The following is a 21,369-nucleotide window of genomic DNA, read 5'->3' as shown; positions in this document are numbered from 1 at the left end:
TTTATGAACAAATTGGAATTGTAGTTGCAAGAAAGTTACTTGACATATAGCATGTGCTCAGTATGTGTTCATTCCTTTCCTTTCTCCCCATCAAATAAGGCAGAGCAGAAAAAAACACTAACTAGAAGGTCCCAACTAGCCAAAGAAAAGTGACCTCCAAATCTCATAGGTTTCTTGTTTATTATCAGAATGAAAGTATGGGCTTATCCCTTAGTAATTTTAGTTTTTTTAAAAAAGAATGTTTTCAGGAGAAAAAAAAGTCAGGCTTTTTTTCTCTTAAATATTATTCCTAGTTTAGGAACCTATGATGTAAAAATTCTTTCCCTTATAAATTTCTTTCTGGCATTTTTTCATGATTTATCTAACTTCATGTCTAATATATCTAACTTAAAAAAAAAACCAGATTGCTTGTAGATCAGTTTACATTGAATTTGTAATGTCTTGTCACCTCAAAAAGCTAGCTACCAGAGGAGAGAGTCTTTATCATGGGTGTATTTAGTAAAGTATTTTGAAGATTGCCAGCATTCTGTAAATATGTAATAACTCGGGCCTAAAAGTGCTTCTTTAGGGTAATAACAAAATATTGCAGGGACCTCACTGTTGAGAAACTTTATTTTTCAGGACTTGGTGTACTTTTAAAGTTTAGCATCTTATTTGCTTTGCAAATCTATTTAACTCTACAGAAGATATATAGTACTTCTGATCAGTGTTTTTGTTCGTTTGTTTTCACAATAAAAGTCATTACCATCCATCTGCTTGTATAAGCCACAAATCCTTTTAATATCTTTCAATTTCTTAACTTTTTATTTTCTTTTCTTTCCCCATTCCCTTATTCCCTCCCCTACCCCTTTTCAATTCATCAGCAAGTACTGCCAGCTCTATTTCCAAAAATATATCTTAAATTATCTTTTCTCTATCCCCACTGGTAATACCTTAGCCCAGGCCATCACCGTCTCTTACCAGCACTAAGGCAGAGGTCCCTTAACTGGTATCCCTACTTCTACTTCTTGACCCACTACAATCCATTGTCCATATAGTGGCTAGAGTAAATTTTTAAACACAAATTTTACCACGTGCTCCTCTCCCATTTGACACCCTTCCTGTGTACCCGTCGCACCTAGAATAAAATACAGACTTATTCCAAGGTCTGCTCTCCAAGCTGCATGTGACCTGGTCCCCATCTGCCTTCGTAAACTCCTGTGTCTACCCCTCTCCTTTCTCATGATGCTGTATGTAGGCAGTCCAGCCTTCTTTCTGCTCCTCTCAAACACCAAGCTCATTCACACTGCCCTCTTTCCGAGGTTCTTGTATTTTTCCCTCCCTGCTTTCCTTGACTGGCTCCTTGTCATCCAGGTCTTAGGTCAAAGGTTACTGACACAAAGAGAACTTTTATGACCCCCCCCCAACCTAAGAAAACACCCTTTTTAAAATTCTTCTGTATCATCTTTCTTTAATAGCATTTAATCACTATTTAGTCTATTCCAATTAACTTTTCCACTTATTTTCTACCTCATTTGTTTGTCTACCCTGACTCAACTGTGAGTTCCATCAGAAAAAGGATTTTGTTTATGTTGCTCACCACTATATCACCAGCATCTAGAAAGTACCTGGCCCATAGTAGATACTCAAAAATATTTGTTGAATAAAAGAACATTGTACTTAATGTGAGCAACTCCTAGAGTGAGTTCCTTAAAATACTAGTCCTGTGAAATTCCTTTTCATGAGCTTCGTAATGTACCTGAATATAAATTAAGGCCTCTGAGATTACATCCCCCAAACTTGACAATAGGACCTTTGCATAATACCTATTAATGTTTCATAGAAGCATTGTTTACGAATTAAATGATGAACTTAAGGAAATGCTAGTGTAAGCAAATAGTTCTTGTGCTGATACCTCATAGAAATTTTAATTTACTTTTCTTTATGCTACCATTTTATATGCTTCCATTCATCAAGTCCTATGGTAGGAATTAGGGATTTAAAAAGGAACAAAGCACAATAGATGCCCTCAAAGAACATACCAACCATAATCCAATCATTACAACAAATGTAGTAGAAGTGCATACAGTGTGGTTGGACCACAGAGGCATAGAAGACGAACTCTGCATTTGGGGTGTTGGAATTCACCATTAGAAGATCCCTGGAGTAGAATTTTGGAGGATGTAGGGATTTATCAGAGAATAAGGAAGCAAGGAAGTTGTAGTTATACGTACTCACTGGTATTGCTACCTGGTTAGTTTAATGAATTTGGTAATTAGAAACTAGACTACTTTTAATAGTTTTAAACAACATTTAAAACAAAATGATTTAGTTTGCTTCCCAGATCCACTGAAGGCTTAAGAAGTAGACTTTCAGTTTAGGCTGTTTTTTAGTTTAAGTTGCTTTTTAAGTTTAGGCTGAAACAACGCACTGGTCCAGGAAGCCATGTTGTCATCTTCTACTTACAGTTGTCAGGGGAGACCCTGATAGAAACTAGAACAGTGGTTCTCATCCTTGGCCACATATCAGAATTGTCTGCAGAGCTTTCAAAACACAAAAACAAAAGTTAAATGTTTGAATCCCATTGCAGACCTTCTAAATCATAACCTGTATTCTAGTGTTGAGAACCTCTGAAGTAGAGAGATTCCTAGTTATCCAATGTAAGATACTTTCACTATGGCATGGTTGTTTTTAAATTTCTGGAACATGAGAAACATTCATGTTTAACTGAAGAACAAAACATATTACCAAGCCAAATAGCCATGACTCAGTCCCTTTAGCATTATGATCAAAACTGATTGTACATATTTTATTAGCTGCCATATATGTCTGTGCACGTGTGTGTAATATCCAACTCATTTTTCTTTGTAAGCCATTTGAATGTTTGTTTGTTTTTTTAAACATTACAGAGTTCTTTTACTGAATTCTTTTAAGAGAAATTTGGATTTCTAGATTAGACTTTCAAATATATAATTTTATTATTATACTTTACAGCACTTCCATTTTTAAAGTAGAGTACTTTCATTTTTATTACATATTTAAGACTGTATTGTTCAGGATGATATAAATTACATCTGTTTTATTTGGCACTGCTTCTAACAAAATCGTGCAGCTTCTAGCAAAGTTATATCTTTTGAGGTTGGTAGAAAAAAATAGATTTAGGTTTAATTCTTATAAGATTGAATCTATTCAGATTCAAACATAGAATTAATAGATGAATACTATAGTTTACATAAAATAATGAATAATTATGTTTAGAGAATTAAATTTAAGTTAAAATATAATACTTTTGATTTATTTAGCCAAACGTCTCAAGTCCAGTACCAGCTTTGCAAACATTCAAGAAAATTCACACTGAAACCTACAGAATGGAGAATTGACATCATATCCCATGGATGAATGGTGGAAGACACAGCTTGGTCCAAAAGAAGATAAACCGTGATTTGACAAGTCAAGTTCTTAAGAAATGCAAGGACTTCAGATTTATTTTTAAATAAGAATTTTCAATTTTTCTTTCCTGTTCCACCCCCTTTTTAAAGGTTTGGGTATTTTTAATTTACAGGCATAGCAATGTTGTCTATTTTAAAGTGTATTTGTTATAATAACAAAAGATGCAAGAACAATCTTGTTTTATTTTGTAGGCATATTGTTACTATTTGAGACTTCCAGTATCTCCTTAGTTAACATAGTATCTCTAGTAGCAAAGTTTTTGAGAACTAACATTTAAAAATTAATCAGTTATAGCAAAGACTTTGAAAAAAATTTACTTGCCGAAAAGTAGCAAGTCCAAAGATTAATTTAAGTTTCTCACCATTGCAGTATTATTGTCACATATATTTAATATGTCATATATTACAAATAATATGTAATTCAATCTCTGGTTTCCTTAAAGTCATTTTTGAAACCACTAGTTATAAACCTCCCCCAAAATTTTTAGAAATGGAAAGGCCCATTACATTTATCTTTGTAAAAAGATTTATGGTAACTGGTTTCTTACTTAACTTTTATAAATAGTGTTTTACACCTTATTTTTGCCTTTATTTCATAAGTAATTTGAAATCACTGGACTGCTTTATTATATTCAGGGCAAGATGGATTCTTTTTATACCAGGGATTTGCATTGTGAATTATATTATTTGGCAATTTATAATTTATTACCACTTTAAATCAAATGTAACATTGTCACAATGTATTTAAATTATGATTTTTTAATAGGAATTTTCTCTTGGGATATATGGGGAGTTTTGGAGGGGAAAAAAAAGGAGGAGTAAAAAAAGCTTTTAAGATTCAGAAAATAGACAGGGACCTGAGGGGATGCTCACTATAAGAGTATTGAATGGTTCGTACTGGGGGCCATGAGTCAGAAAGAGAATCTGATACAGAAAGTAGTTCAGTTAAGATGATGCTTATTTTTTTTCTAAATTATTTAAATCAGATAAAAGTGATAAATGATTGAAATGAAGTCAGATACTTCACACTCGAAAACAAATTCCTTTTTGGAATGTTTATATCAACCTTTCAAAAAAGCTTCATTTCAGAATTGTTCACATTTTTTTCCCTCAGGTTTTTAGCATTAGGTGTTTCACTTGTTAATTCCTTCTAGCTGTCTTGGTGGAAATAGGCTTTCTTTTCTCTTTCTTTCCTTCTTTCTTTCTTTAATATAAAGCCTACTTTATATAGAAAAACAGTTTGCTTAATTGGTACAAGAATCTGAATCCTTTTATACACTGTAAAATGCTCTTATAGAGAGACAAGAAAGTGTTTTTATTATTTTTTAAAATGTTTACCATATATGCAGAGTGAAAGAGAAGCCTCATCCTTGGATATGCAACATATCCAAAAGCTGTTACAGTTTTTCTAGTCTGCTGTGATCCATTTAAAATGTGCTAGAGTTTATTCTGCTGTTACTGTTCATGCTGCTGATGCTAATAGCACTATCTTGATTTGAAGCATATGGTTGAGGGCCATTGAAAGCAATCTTTCATTAATGCAGATAAAATCAGTTTACATGTACAAAGTTACAAAATGGCATATTTGATTCTGTAAGAGGTGACTCTTTGAGCACCTTTTAATATCATGTATTTCTGAAAACCATTGCTTTTGGATATGGTTGCTAATAAGCACTTTACAAAAGAAAAGGCAGCCTTTAATATTTTCCTGGTTGAGTCATTGCTCTTTAGAGGAGCATCAGCAATAGATTTCAAATATAAGCATTAAGCACCACCAGTAAAGTGTGTAAATATTTCACTTGTAAAGTCGTATTGAAAAGTTCTTTGCATAGTTCTGAATTCTTAGATTCACAGCATATGTGTGTGCACCAGAACACCTTTAGTTTTTTGGCACTTTGAAATAAACAAAGTAGCTTAAGGAAATTAAAGTGCTATATTTTATTTTTATTATTTATTTATTTATTGGCTGCATTGGGTCTTTGTTGCTGCACGCAGGCTTTCTCTAGTCGCGGCGAGTGGAGGCTACTCTTCGTTGAGGTGCGTGGACTTCTCATTGTGGTGGCTTCTCTTTGTTTCAGAGCATGGGTTCTAGGCGCGTGGGCTTCAGTTGTTGTGGCATGTGGGCTCTAGAGTGCAGGCTCAGTAGTTGTGGCGCATGGGCTTAGTTGCTCTGCGGCATGTGGGATCTTCCTGGACCAGGGCTCGAATCCGTGTCCCCTGCATTGGCAGGTGGATTCTTAACCACTGCGCCACCAGGGAAGTCCATATGCTGTATTCTTACAATAAAGTAAGCTACAGAAAAGAAAATGTTATTAAGAAAATCATAAGGAAGAAAAATATGTTTACAGTACTGTACTGTATTTAAAAATACTATAAGTTTATGTCATCTGTTTACAAGATGAATTGTCTGTCAGTACCTACATCAATATTGTCTTATATGATGCAAAATACTGTAGATGTTATACGTATTACTAACACTAGACATCAGAAATGAAGAGATAACGTGAAAAAGAAATTCAGTTTATTTACAGGTATAACAATTCATGCATTGATAATGAAGAAACAGCTATATGATTGCTTTATGGTAGCCTAGGATAATCAATACAATTGCTTCATGGTAGCCTAGCCTGCTCACTAATGAATGAATTGTTATAAAATTTTTATGGCATGCATAAAATTTTTATGGCATGCATTATTGCAGTCATATTCATGATACAGTATTGGAAACATAATTATGTATTTTTAAAAAACACTTCCCTGTGATGAGAGGCTGATACACAGTTTCTCCAATTATGAAAGAGAGAGGCATACTGTACAGTTACATAATTCTTTGAAAGCAAAGTTATAAAACAGTAAGAAAACTAATATCATTAATGTTATCTTAAATATCACTCACCTTGTGCCTATGTAGGGATAGGCTATCCACTTCAATACAAGTCTTGCACATGATGTTCTACACATATATTTTTGTATATATGTTGAAAAAAGAATCTGTGTGTGAGTAGACCTGCACATTTCAAAGACATGTTGTTCAAGGGTCAACTGTACCTTAAAGAAATCACTATTGCCTTCTGGCTTGCAAATTTTCTGATGACAGGTCTGCTGTGATTCTTATATTTGTTCTTCTCTATGTAACATTTTTATTTTCTGACTGCCTTCAAGATTTCCTCTTAACTTTCAATTTTCAGCAGTTTTACTATGATGTGTCTTGGTATGTTTATCTTTGTATTTATTCTGCTTGGGATTCTCTGAGCCTCTTGGATTTTTTGGTTATATATCATTAATTTTGTAAAATTCTCATCCATTATACCATCAAATATTCTTCTGTCCTGTACTCTCTCTTCTCCTTCTGGGACTCCAATTAGATTTATGTTAGACCATTTGATATTGTCCCACAGCTCTGTTGGATGCACTCTTCTGTTTTATTCACTCTCTTTTACTTTTATGTTTCAATGTGCATCATTTCTATTGACCTACTTCAGGTTCACTGATTCTTTCTTGTGCTGTGTCCAGTCTACTAATAAGCCTGTCAAAATGATTCTTCATCTCTTGATACTGTATTTTTATTCCCAGGGTTTCCATTTAACTTTTTTATAGTTTCTATCTCTCTGCTGAAATTCTCTGTTTTTGTATGCTGTCCACTCATTCCACTAGATCCCTTAGCATTTTAATCACAGTTATTTTAAATTCCTGTTGGATAGTGTCAATATCTAGATCATCTCTGGATTTAGTTCTGTTAACTACTTTATCTCTTGACAGTGGATCATTGTCATTTTTTCCTCTTGCTTTTTAATGTGTCTTATAATTTTTTTTTTTTTTGCAGTACACGGGCCTCTCACTGCTGTGGCCTCTCCCGCTGTGGAGCACAGGCTCCGGACGCGCAGGCTCAGTGGCCCTGGCTCTCGGGCCCAGCTGCTCCACGGCACGTGGGATACTCCCGGACTGGGGCACGAACCCGCGTCCCCTGCATCGGCAGGCGGACTCTCAACCACTGTGCCACCAGGGAAGCCCTTATAATTTTTGATTGAATGTCAGACATTGCGTGTAAAAGAACAGTAGAAACTGAGGTAAATAGTATTTATACGTACAGTGGGCACGCCTCTCCTTCTCTTGGGCCGTTAGTGTGGGGGTACCAAGTAACTGTCAGTAGTAGTTGATCTGGGCTTGGGTTTTATTGTTGATATTGTAACCTTCAATATACCACAGCTTTAAAATTCATCCAGTGGTGAACTGCTGCTACTTTGTGTTTAGTGAGTGGCCTAGAATGCCAGGGAGTTTTTCCGTGTCCCTGCTTCACCCTCTTGCTCTCAGCAGACTTCACAACTGTACTACAAGTGGAATCTCTACAAGTCCTGCCCCTCCCTTAGCTCTAGGGATCTGTTGCTTGTTTCTTTGAGCAAGTTTTGTGGTTGGGGCAGGCAGTGTTTTCCCCGCTAGCCTCAGTCTCATGCAGGCCCCGGGCTCTTGAGCTTTATAGGTGCACCTCCTTCTCCCCATGGCAGTCAGACTCTGTATTGTAATGGGGGGTGGGTTCTTAAATGAGAGTAAGTTTCCTGTCCCTCTCTCACTGGCAGCAGACCTAATGCTTTGCATTAGGGCAGGATCCTGGTCACAGGTGGGTTTCCTACCCCCCTCCAGCATCTGATGCTTTTTCCTTCAACTCCTTCTCTACCACAGCCTTTTCCTGGAACCAGGGAACAGGAAGGTTTTGTACCACTCCACTAGTGGCAAATGGCTCTTTCTTTGTATAAAAGAACATGGGTTTCATGCCTTTACCCCAGTGGCAGATGGTTGTTATCTGCATGCCTGTGTCACCAAAGGGTGGCTCTTTCAGTTTTCCTGATCTATCCCCCATTTTTCTTATGAACACCCAGTGGAGGCCTATAGAAAAGAACTGGCAAGTGAGGGCAGACTCTTCTTGTATCTGTGGCTCCTGGAGATTCTAAGCTGTCACACTGGTCCATACTTTGTCTTTGAGCATTTGTTAAAATTTCGGGTTTTTCCTCTTACTGTTTTGGCTGCTACTCTTCCTTCTGTACTCTGCCCAAAGAAACATAGTTTGTTGGAGCAGAGCTTCTTGTTTTTCTATATCCTAAGTGGGACTGGAGCTCATTGATTGCTTCTCTGTTGTCAAGTTTTTTCTTGACAGCAAATTGCTGTGCAATTTGTTTAATGGGTAAAGAGATGAAACAAAAAAAGCAAGGTTGATAATGATGGAAAACATAAATAGGAACTAAATCCCAAACCAAAAAATATAGTAGCTGAAATGAACTCAGTGGAAGGGTTTTATAACCAATAAGACATGGTTGAAGAGATGATTAAGAATAAATTAGAAGAAAAAAAAAAAGAATAAATTAGAAGAATATCTCCAGAAGGAAACCTGCAGAGAAAAAAGTTTGTAAATACAAATGGGGGTGGGGTGTGTAAGAGATATAAGATATATCGTGAGAAGATTTAATATAAGTGTATTTAGAGTCCCTGAAGCAAAGGAGAGAGAAAAATGGAACAGAAACAATTTTTGAAAAGATAATAGCTGAGAATATTCCCGAACTGGTGAAAAACATTGTCACAAATTAAGAAGCCCAAAAAGGATTTAAAACAAACCCAGAAACCTAGTCACATTCATAGTAAATGAAAACCAAGGAGAGAATCATACATACATACAGCTGGAGAAAAAAGACATTACCTTCATGAGAGCAATAATTAAACTTATTGTTAGTTTCTCAAGAGAAATAATGAAAGCGGGAAGGTAAACGGAGTATTTTCAAAGTGCTGAAAGAAAGTAACTGACAATCTAGAATTCTATGCCCAGCAAAAATGTGTTCTTCAAATTGAAAGGGGAATAAGGCACATCTGGGCATAAAGTCTGAGAGAATTCTCACAAGCAAGGCCTGCATTAAAGGGAATACTAAAGATCGTTCTTCAGGCAGAAATAAAATGAACTTAGGTGGAAACCCAAAGGCACAAGAAGGATAAAATAGATAAATAAATCTGAATAATTATTGACTATACAACAATAATGCCCTGTGGGATTAACATATATATAATGAAAACACATAACAATGGCATAAAAATCAAAAGACGATTCTTGGAGTTAAAATGTGGTCGTTGTATTATGTGGAAAGAAGGTTATTTCTTTAGGCTGTTTCTGGAAGTAAAATTGATTGTCAAGTGGGTACTGGTAAAGAATTTTTTTGTTTTTAAATTGGATTGAAGGTGCATTCTGACTCAGATCCAATTCCACTCCTTTCATGACATCTTTTATGATTTTCTTCTGCTCTTGACTCTTCATATTTAAGAAAGCAGCTTGTCATAAAGGAAAAAACGAGGCCTTTAGAATTAGACCTGGATTTAAACTCCTGCTTTTTCCCTTCCTTAGACAGGCAATTTACTTCCCCTTCCTTGGACAAATAGGAGGTAATAATACTGGCCTCACAAGATTATTGTGGAAATTAAATGAGATTAGGTATATGAAGAGCCTCCAGTGCAGCGCCCAGTATCTAGTACTTCATACGGCTCAATTGCACTATGCAATTTGGCACTTGATTAGACACCCTCTCACATTGTTTCCTAGGTTCCTTATGTTTGAGATGATTATCCCTCCTCTCCTGACCAGATTGTAATCCTTTCCAGTTCAGGGACTATATCTCTTTTTTCTCTTGTACCTGTAGTTCAATGAAGGGTTTTTGGAGTCAGGGTAACACTTGTTTGAAGAAAGCACATGTAAACAAGATAAAATACATTCCTGAACTACACACTGTTTTGTAGCAGGTCCACACAGAAGGATGTTTGAGACCTTGAAGAAAAGTCCTTCAGCTGCCCTTGAAAAGCATAAATGGTGAAAACATAACTATTTAATGGAAAGAGAGAAGTGCTATCTTACCATTCAGGACCCCTCCAGTTTAAGCACTGAAGATTCCAGGCTAGAGCCAGTATCGGGTGTCATGGATTGCTGCCCTTAAAAGTGGCATCTTAAGTTGCATATAATGCCTTTTCTGGGCAAGAGTCCCATCTGCTTAATCTCTGCTAAATGAGTGTATATTAGATCTGACTCTTGAAAAATACCAAGTTAAATCAGACAGTTAAAATAAAATCAACATTATAACCATAACTGGTTTAATTTATCTTTCCTTTCAGTAATCCCACACGCTGCCTACTTAGTTGCTGTAAGGAACATGCCATTCAGCTAAAATAAGATTAACTGCTTAAACTGCAGCGTTACAGGCAGAGAACGTTAATGCCACTTCGTGTTTCATTGTAAGGTTCAGCAGTTAAGCAATATGGTGTTGTCATTTCTTCCTTTGTAATCAAGATGGTTTCACTTAGGATTAGTGCTCCCCAGCCGATTCTCCCGATGGAACATTGGAAGCAGTACATTTATATGTCTAGGTTATAGCCTGGCAGCAATAACAATCTTCAGAATCAAACCTGTTGGCCTCATCAGCACTCAGATTACACTGCTCTTTGTGAAGCCCCCCTCTGCTCTAACGGTGATGAAAACCTCGCCTGCCATGCAGACTGTGGAAGGGAAGTTGGAAGGGGACTTGACTGTGCATCTGGAAAATAGCATTGTGACTCAGGTGGAATCAGAGTCCAGAAAATTAACCCAAGTTTTCCCCAAGTGAATGCACATTTGTCTGTTCTCTGCGTCAAGGTCAAATCCCACTTCAATGGATCTTTCTAGACTGTTCGAGCCCCACTCATCTCTCTTTTCTTTGGACTCTAATTGCAATTATAGTTCTCCCTACATTACTTAAGACCGCTTATTTAGTGATTTATATGATTCATATCATTGTTCTATATGGGCTAAGACTATCTCTTCAGTTAGACTGCAAGGTCTCAGAAGTCAGGGACTAATGTCTATATGGTCCTGAACCCAAAAGAAGGGCCCAGTAATTGCTCCTTGACTGAAGGAAATAACCTCTGTGTGATGTGACCCATCAGACTCTGCCTGGATAGTCTGGAGAGGGGACCATTAGCCTCAGCTAAGCCTGCAAGGAGCCCCATCCTCGTCATGCCTTCTCTTCCATGGAGCATATTCCATTTTTGTGGTTCATCAAAGAGAGTCAGTATGGTGACCAACAGATTTTTTCACCCATTCACTGATTTATTCATTCATTGAAGATTTATTAAGCACCTGCCGTGTGCTAAGCTAAGTCTTACTCGTCAGCACTGTAAGAACTGAGAAACTTCTTGCTGGCTATTTTGGCTGAAATGGGGAAAACGGTTTAAAAGAGCTAGAAGAAAACTCCTTTCTTCTCAGACACTACCCTTCAACCCCAACTTTTGAGCAGGAGCACACTTCTGTAGAGCTTTCTTTCCCCGTGTTTATTCATCACTTCTTCCCATTCTCATCTCTCCTCCTACTTAAATTGCTTTGATGGGGGGCTTCCCTGGTGGCGCAGTGGTTGAGAGTCCGCCTGCCGATGCAGGGGACACGGGTTCGTGCCCCGGTCCGGGAAGATCCCACATGCCGCGGAGCGGCTGGGCCCGTGAGCCATGGCCGCTGAGCCTGCGCGTCCGGAGCCTGTGCTCCGCAACGGGAGAGGCCACGCCAGTGAGAGGCCCGCGTACCGAAAAAAAAAAAAAAAAAAAATTGCTGTGATGGGTAGGAGTGCTCCTCCCCTGCCTCCCTGGCTGTGACAATAGCAGGCAATTGAATTTTCCTGTGTGAAACTGGTTTGCTCAGGTCTCTGCTGGGCAGGCTGCACTTGCTATGTTGGATGAGTTCCAGCATGCTCCTCTGGATAGGATCTAATATGGATCAGGATTCCTCAGTGGGCAGGAAGAGGGTGGGGAGAGAAGAAGGGAATTAGGTGGGTTCTGCCCTGTCTGCCCAGGGCGTCTGATGAATTCTTTAATGAGTTATAAACAAGGAACTCTGTCTTGGATATACCTCTACCCCCAGCCCAATAATTGTTGACCAAGTTTTGACCCTTCCAGGGAAAAGCCAGAGCCTCAGTTGCCTGGGATGATCTGAGGCTGGTTTGGGGGTATTGGAACAGCTGCCTTCTGAGCTAGACCTCTTGGGAAACCTGAGGTCATGCTCTTGACAGCAGTGAATCCAACAGTGATGCACCCTACTCCCTTGCATCCTTCATTTTCCTGCTAGAAATAAGGATATACTAGAAGGATCGACTATTAGAGCCAAGATGGACCTTAATCACCTCTATTCCAGGCCTCCTTATTTCTCAGGTGTAGAAATTACAACTAGTCAAAGTGGTTCACCCAAGCAGATGGAGCAGTAGTGGCAGAGCCAGGGCTGTGACCCAGGTCCCCTGACTCCCAGGCTGGAGCTCTGATACTCCGTGCCATCTCTCACTATTCCCTTCTCCATCACTCTGTTCCCATACCTCCTTTTACTACCTCTCTGTCCCTTCTCTCTTGACTGACTCATTGTTTTTCTTCTTACAATTTCAAAAGCAAAAACTGCCAGTGTAAGAAGGAAGACAGCAAAAATGAGCAAAACTGACTTCCTCAACATTCTCCTAAACACCTTTGATTTGTCCGTAGTATGCTAACGAATATTTCTTAGATACCAACCTGCTTAAGCATTCATCTCGTTGAATTTACTGTGGACTCATAGAAGTTTATTAAGTGTATTTCTAATAGAAAGAGCATGTTGTTTAACTTTTCTTTTACTTTTTTTTTTAGTTCAGACTTGTACAAGTGACAGAAATCCAACTCAGACTAGCTTAAGCATTAAAGGAGATTTATTGGATTACCTAACTGGGAAGTCCAGAAATTGATCTAGCTTCGGGTTTGACTGGACTGAGGAACTGCAGGGAGGTTGCCACCTGTGCCCTCTACCCATTTGTCTATATTGTCTTCATTCTTTCCTACTGCAGACAGGTGTTCTTCATGTAGTGAAAAAAAATATGGCTGCCGGCAGTCCTCATTGAAATACTTCCAAAAAGCAAGACCCCTTCTCCTCCAGCCCCAAACTGGTCTCAGAAAAGGTCTCTAATTGGCCCAGACTGGGGCACATGCCCTTCCCTGGACCAATCACTGTGCCCAGGAGAATGAGGTGCTATGATTGGCTGGGCCATCCCTGGTTGGGGAGCTAAGGTCCCGCATGCCACGTGGCAGGCTGTCTCCACCTCTCAGATATGAAATGTATTCTGTAATTCCAGTTACAGTCAATGCTATCTTTACCCAGATTTGTGCTCTGACTGCTTGGTATGTTTGGGCAGTGGCAACAGTCTAAGACAAAGCCTACTGATTGCTCATGTTTGGAAACCAGGCTCTGAGCAGAGTTCAAGTTGGGGCAGAATGAGACAGTACAGCTTTCTGTTTTGTTTTTGTTGTTTTTTCTGGCCTTGCCACAGCAGCATGCAGGATCTTAGTTCCTCGGCCAGGGAGCAAACCCGTGGCCCCTGCAGTCGAAGCGTGGAGTCTTAACCACTGGACCACCGGGGAAATCCCTCTGGTTTTCTTTTAGTTTCACACCGTACCTCTTCTGAGAAGCTGAAAAACACTATAAAATGCCCTCTTCTACTGTCAAGATGGCACTGCTTTTTTTTAAAAAAAAATCTCCTTGCCTTCTTTTCCTATTGACTGTGGTGAGGAATGAGAGCGGTAGAGAGGAAGACGTCTTTAACAGAGGTTGCTTGTTGCCCCCAGTGGTTGCTCTTCATTTCTTCCATAGCTATAGAAGTTTGCACTGGATGACTGACTTCTCAGGATAAAGACGTTTCCCAGCCTCCCTGATGTGGGGGAGAGGAGCGGCATCCAACTGAGGTTAGTGGCCCACGGGCTCACAGCAGGAGTGTTGAATGGCAACTTCTAGGACGCTTGTTTTAAGAGAGAACTGGTGTAGGTGAGTTCCCACATTCCTCCTTTCCTCTCACACTACTACTACACTTCACTTCTGATGCCAGGTGTGTGGGGTTTAACACATCGAGCAACTCTCTGGCAGCGGCTGGGTGTCCTACAATCTAACTCCACTCTGACACTACCTGGAGATAGCCTCAGATCCCACCCCCACTTCAGATGTCAATCACAAGTTTCAGCTTGTCACCTATACTTCTGACTGACTGGCTATAATTGGGGTTCCCATGACTCTCTCCTTGTGAATGGCTCAAAGAACTCAGGGAAACACAGTTACCAGTTTATTATATAATTAAGGATGTGGTAGAGGATATGGATGAACAGCCAGATGACGAGGAGAGGTCCAGATGGGTCCTGAGTGCAGGAGCTTCTGTCTCTGTGGAGTTGGGGTCTGTCACCCTCCCGACATGTGGATGTGTTTACCAACCTGGAAATTCTCCAAACCCCCGATACTTTGGGGATTTTTATAAAGGCTTTGTATGATCAATTATTACCTCAATCATCAGCCCCTTTCCAGACCTTCCCAGAGGATAGGGGTGGGATTGAAGTTCCAAGCTTCTAATCATGGATTGGTCTTTCTGGTTACCAGCCCCCATCCTGAAGCTATTCAAGAGCCCACCAAGAGTTGCCTCATTAGAATAACAAAATTCCTATCATCCAAAATTCCAAAGGCCTTTAGGAGCCCTGTGTCAGGAACTGGGGTCAAAGGCCAAATATTAGAACAAAAGATGCTCCTAGTGCCCTTATCACTTAGGAAATTACAAGGGTTTTAGGATCTCTGTGCCTGGACCTGGGAGGCAGAGACCAATATATATTTTCTATTATTTCACAAGGCCCTTTATCTTTCTCCCCTTTCTCCATCCTGCTGCTTGGAAAGTGGCTGTGATGGCTGGAGCTCCATCTTGAAAGAAAAGGACAAGGGCCATGCATAGCAGAGTAACAAGCCTGAGTCCTTGACACCATGGAGCACCCTACCAACTCAGGCCTGCCCACTCAGATTTTATGTGAAGGAGGAATAAACTTCCATGTTGCTTAAGCTACTATTGTCTTGAGATTTTGGTCATTCACAATTAAACCAATACCAATTGATTTAGTATATTTCAGGTGGAGCAGATGAGCAGAGGAATTCTATTTTGTACTAAAGGACAAGGGAAAGTGTCATATCACCCAGGAAGGGCTGGGTGTGTGACAGCCTGGAGTGAAAAGCGTGAAAAGCTGGGCAGTCGTTTTGGGGGGTTGGTAGGAACAATGCTACTTCCTAAAAGTAACCAAGGCCAAGGCTTTTGAACTCCCTTCTTTCTCTGGTATTGGTCCTTAATCTTAAACCAGTGCAAATCCCTTGAGCATTCAATGTCCATATTGGTAAACTAATAATAATGTTTTATAATGTGTTTGGCTTTTAGTTTCACAAGTAAGAAACACTGAACAATTAATAGAGAGAAATTGCAGTATCACAGTTTGAAAATTGAAATATACTTAAATAGGAATAAGAAAGAAGCACTCCAACTTATCGACAGTCTTTTAAGCGCTGTGCTAGGCTAAGTACTTTATAAACATTATCTCATTTAATCCTAACAATTTATGTGCTAAATGAATTAAATACTGTTTTTAGCTCCATTTTCTGGTTGAGATACATAGAGATACTTAACTGACACTTGGAGAAAAAGATTAAGCATACCTAGAATCACACAGTTAATAACAGATCTGCATGACCCCAACACCCATACTCCTAAGCAATACTCTGACTGAAGTTGTGAAGAAATATATTCTACAAAATCGAGATCTCTTTTAACAATTTCATATTAAAATGAGCGTCAGTTGGTGTAACAGCCAGGTTCCCCGCAGGAAACAGAATTTATCCCAACAGGTAAGACTGTTAGTACAATGGGGAGACTGTAATAAAGGGACTGCCTCCAGAGGTGTGGGCAGGGTTAAGGAAATGAATGAAGGATTTTGAGGCACCCAGAGTCTGGCACCAGCAGGAAGCCATTAATTCCCCTAGGGCTGAAGGAGAAGAAAAAGTGGTCTTGGAGCCTGGCGAGAGCTGGAGCTCCCTGAGGGGAGCCATAGGTGTGGAACATCACAGCTATCAACAGAGACGCAGCTACTAAGGAGGGAGGGCAAAGAATAAAGCCTGACCCCTCTCTCCTCTTGCCCTCTCACCAGAAGGGGTCAGTCTTCTTGGGCACAGAGCAGGGCTGGGAAGGATGGAGAATGGGTCAGGAAGGCAAGCAGAGGAATTACAGCCAGCACCGTCCATCTCTGAGCTACAACAGCTCTGTAATCCAGCCATCATTCAGACTTTTCTAGAAAACAGACTCTTTGGGCAATTCTTTGGGGAAAAATAGCACAGGACTGAGAGCAGCTATCAGAGCTCAGGATCCACTCCCTTTCTTACCCTGCTTTGCAAGGATAACCCTGCTGCAGGGAATCTTCAGGGCAGCATAGGCAGTTCAGCCCTGCAATCCCAGAGTTCTCTTTTCCTCCATGTAGCCTCTCCAGCCATCCCTTAGGGCAGTCTCTGCCTTTAGTGCTGTATCCTTTCATGCCACAGGAGGAGAGGCAGCTGTCAGAGTAAAGAAGTGAGTAGGTGATGATCAGACAAAAAGCTGCTAGTCATTTATTTTTGGAAAATCCATGGATATTATATCCACAGGAACCAAAAATTAGTTTCCAACTGCAGTAGACACCTCTTAAATGGTAAGCAATGATGGGCCAAGGCCCGTACCACTATCAGTTGTGTTTACTTCATATTATTCATGAATTTTTTGTTAAAAGGAGGTAAGAGCGGTGCAGGGAATCTGTGAGAAAATATTTTGTGGGAAATGAAGGATAAATAAATTGATAATCTATTGTCTTTTGACTTCTGAAAAAGGAAAAATTCTAAACTCTGTAGCTTCTCCCCAGAGGATATTTTACACCCATTAACTATGAAACAAAATTGGTATTACAAAGAAAAGGAAAAGGTAAATTCTGACCGCTTAAGCCTCTTGGAAGCATGAGTGAGAAAGTGACACTGCCAGTCTACCGTACAATCTTGTTTTAATGAGAAAAAGCCTGAAAAAACTTCAGCAGCCCACACAGTCCAAATCAAGTCTTTTATAAGCAGATGTTGCCACCTTTGGGGCCACTAGAATATCAAATCAAATCCTTGGGCAAATTATAAAATGGTGCCCTTAGGAATTACAGAAATAATGAGTCATTCTACTTTTCAAATACTTGGTAATAAAACCACATTATATCTCTGTTTTTATGGTTAAGTTTTATTTATTTATTTATTTCCGATACGGAAAAAAATAAATAAAGTTTTATTTATTTATTTATTTATTTCCGATACGAGCGGGCCTCTCACTGTTGTGGCCTCTCCCGTTGCGGAGCACAGGCTCCGGGCGCGCAGGCTCAGCGGCCATGGCTCACGGGCCCAGCTGCTCCGGGGCACGTGGGATCTTCCCGGACCGGGGCACGAACCCGTGTCCCCTGCATCGGCAGGCGGACTCTCAACCACTGCACCACCAGGGAAGCCCAAGTTTTATTTTTAAAGTATTTTTTTAAAGTTATATTTTGGTAAATCATTTTTCTAACTTTGTGTTCTTTCACAAAGCAGTTTTGTCATATTTTTCTGTTTGTCATGATCACTGAACGGCTATTATATTTATATAAAGTAATAATACCAGTTCTGGCTTCAATAGGCAAAATTTAGGAGAAAAGAATATTTCTTTCTTACTGAAAACATATATACTTCTGGTCTTTACATTTTCATTTGGGCTTTTGCCATGCCACAAAAAAAGAAAATGAAGCCCTCTGAAAAGTGTTGACATAGATGGGGAATTTCTTTTAGCAAAGAGTGCTTAAGAGGAAGGTGGAATTACTAAGTCAATATTTCCCGCCCCCCACCAAGAGATGCTACTCTCTCTCTCTCTCTCTCTCTCTCTCTCTCTCTGAGACTCATAATGTACATTAACATATTAAAGGCTCTGAGAATTACTGCAAGAAAGTAATCTGCTTAACATTTGTTTTACTCACCATTATTTTTCCTTCCACAAAACCCTATAATTCCCCATTGAAACTATTAACAAAAAACAAAAAATATACTTTGGGGAATGTGGCCTTGAACTGAAGTTCCCCTAACTACAGTATAACTCACTGTAAAGATTTTTATTGTCAAATTGTTTTGAAATTTTTAAGCCATCCCAGGAAGAGTCTGATTTCAGTGAACCAAATCGAATCTTTAAGTAGGAGAACTGGCCTTTATGTCACATCCCCAGGCACCAGCAAGAATGACATCCAAGACCCTTGCTTTGTTCTTTGCCCTATTCACACCTGAGTTCCTGAGAAGTTCCTGACGTCCTCTGCCTGAACTTTCCCCTTATCTCTTATTTTTGGTCTCATAAAAATCCCCTAGGGAGGGCTTGGGGAGACAAAAACCAAAACACATTTGATAATCCTTTGGTCTTAGCTCCCTTCCTCTGCTCTGATTCACATTTATCCCTTAAATTCTATCTGTCTCCTTCCAGACACTCCAGAAATAATCCAACCATATTCAGCTTATTCTAAAGCCCTGGTGCTGGATTGTGTCCACTCAGTCTTTGAAGGGATATTTCTGGCCCCCTAAGGCGAGGCAGGCAGTGTGCCAGGGCCTGGGGCTCCTGCAGTGACCCAGACAGACATGAGCCTGAGCTCACAAAGTTCTTGATCTAATGAGAATGCCAATGTCAGGAACCAGGCAGGTCCTAGGTAAGAAAACCAGGGATTACTAACTAATAAAGAGCAGGGAGACTGTAATTTATTCGTAATAGGCAATTATATTTTATTTAAAATTGTATATCCTTTTCAATAAAGTGGTTTTTGTTTCTTTGGCTGTTTTAATTTTATATGAAAAGCAAAGTTGGCTATAAACGCATGATGATTTCCCTCTAGATTAACCAATCTTATGGATAATATAAGGGTAAACAAGTTTACTTGGTGGCTGCATATTCTAATTTCAGTAAAATAAGTAGAGACCAGTTAAAATCTTCTTCAGGACTGGTGTTATAACTCAAAACTTTTAAGTGCTAAGTGAATGGTAGGTGTTCACATACGTAGAGACAAATTTTTTTTTTTTAAGAATCTTTTTTATTTATTTATGTATTTATTTTTGGCTGCCTTGGGTCTTCGTTGCTGCACGCAGGCTTTCTCTAGTTGCGGCGAGCAGGGGCTACTCTTCATTGTGGTGTGTGGGCTTCTCATTGCGGTGGCTTCTCTTGTTGTGGAGCACGGGCTGTAGGTGCGCGGGCTTCAGTAGTTGTGGCACGTGGGCTCAGTAGTTGTGGCTTGCAGGCTCTAGAGCGCAGTCTCAGTAGTTGTGGCGCACGGGCTTAGTTGCTCCGCGGCATGTGGGATCTTCCCAGACCAGGGCTCGAACCTGTGTCCCTTGCATTGGCAGGCAGATTCTTAACCACTGCGCCACCATGGGAGCCCAAGACAAAAATTTTTTATGAAGAACATTTTTAGGTACAAATTCTTTTGAACTGATGATTGTGATTTTTTTGAAGGTGCTCCTCAGGATGGGTTTGGAAGGAACTGCTGGGCTTGGGGATATTTGGAGAAGAGTGAGGTTTCTGGGAATCGGATCAGAAAACCTGGCTTCAGGCAGACAATGGTCTCTTTCTCTTCCTTGCTCTCTGTGAATATGAAATTCTACCTATCCCAACTTCTCCTTTTCCAGACACAGAGACTGGCAGCTTTTTGGAAGCTTCAGCTGTTCCCTCCCTCAAGGGTGGTGGGCTTAGGGGCCGGAGGTGAGGTGCTGCTTTTGGGGGGGGAATGGTGGTCACTTCCACAAGCCATTTCGTGTGAGACAGATTTTATACAGGCTTTTAGGTCAAGATATAGTCAGGAGCAACTCAGGGAAAATTCTCCACCAAACCTCAGGTTCCTAGCACCAGAACAAAATCTTTTTTTTTTGCGGTACGCGGGCGTCTAGCTGTTGTAGCCTCTCCCGTTGCGGAGCACAGGCTCTGGACGTGCAGGCTCAGTGGCCATGCCTGAAGCTTAGCTGCTCCGCGGCATGTGGGATTTTCCCAGACCAGGGCTCGAACCCATGTCCCCCGCATTGGCAGGCGGATTCTTAACCACTGTGCCACCTGGGAAGTCCCCACCCTTTTTGATTCTTGAGAGCTTTCTTTTTTAAAATCGTATACTCCTTGGAGGAGTAATAGCTTAATTTAGGAGTTATAGTTTATCAGATAATATGTCAAAAACTGAGATGATTTCCCATCTTGGTAAACGAGTACCAATGCCCACACGGTTGCTTAAATTAAAATCAGACCCTTTCCCTGTATTCCTCATGCAGTCCATCGCCACTTCTTGTCAGTTTTTCCTCCAACGTATCTCAAGTCTATCTACTTCTCTCCCTTTCCCCTGCACCATCCTAGCGCAAGCCTCCCTCATAGCTCATTGGCAATGCCCTCCTATGAGCCCCTCAGCACCTGTACCATCCCCTGGCCATGAGCTGTAATTGCTGTTTACTCACCTGCCTCCTCTCACACAAGCTCAGGGCCTGGTGTATCGAATAGTTGAGTGAATCTGAGTGACACTATTTTCTAAGTCACTGCTGGAGACAGGAAGTTGGGAATTCTACTTAGTATACTCAACGAGAATATTCTTTCCCTAGGGCTGGCCTCTGGACACTAAAAACAAACAGACAAAAAAACCCCACAGATATATTTCGAAGGATAACTTGACCTGAAATGAATCCTAATCAGTTTAGACAGTAAAATATAAGACTTGATTTAGGACCAAGAAACTTTTCTAAGCTTCACCTATCAGAGAATCTTCAGGGCTTTTTTGTCATGTCGAAATCCTTGATGAAGTGCACTGCAAAGGGCTTAAGAGGGGATTCTGGATAATTTAAGCAACCAGGATACTTTTGAATTAAGGTTGTTGGGAGAAGCCCAGGCAGAGTAGAGATCCCTTTTAATCTTTGGACTTCAGGGTCAATTTGTCGGGTAAGGAGGGAAATCTACCTTCACTTTATTTTTCTCATATTCTGTCTCTTCTTGCCTTCCTCATCTTTCATTATATCTTCTTCATCCTTCCTCAGAAACATCTCCTTGCTTTCTAAAATCACAGC

The 21,369-nt window shown here is 40.0% G+C and overlaps 1 protein-coding gene across 1 annotated transcript in view; it reads left to right on the top strand.

Annotated features, from left to right (window-relative positions):
- OSTM1 (osteoclastogenesis associated transmembrane protein 1) overlaps positions 1 to 5,346 on the top strand; it is a 36,043-nt gene extending 30,697 nt beyond the window's left edge. Inside the window, exon 6 of the mRNA XM_024755158.1 lies at positions 3,282 to 5,346. Coding sequence (XP_024610926.1) covers positions 3,282 to 3,337 — 56 coding nt within the window. The 3' untranslated portion in view covers positions 3,338 to 5,346. The remainder of the gene's footprint in view (positions 1 to 3,281) is intronic.
- The last annotated feature ends 16,023 nt before the right edge of the window (positions 5,347 to 21,369 follow it).

Source organism: Neophocaena asiaeorientalis, unplaced genomic scaffold (assembly GCF_003031525.2).
Source record: "Neophocaena asiaeorientalis asiaeorientalis breed wild unplaced genomic scaffold, Neophocaena_asiaeorientalis_V1.1 scaffold105, whole genome shotgun sequence".
NCBI classification, from domain to species: Eukaryota; Metazoa; Chordata; class Mammalia; order Artiodactyla; family Phocoenidae; genus Neophocaena; species Neophocaena asiaeorientalis.
This window is presented reverse-complemented; position numbering and strand designations above follow the sequence as displayed.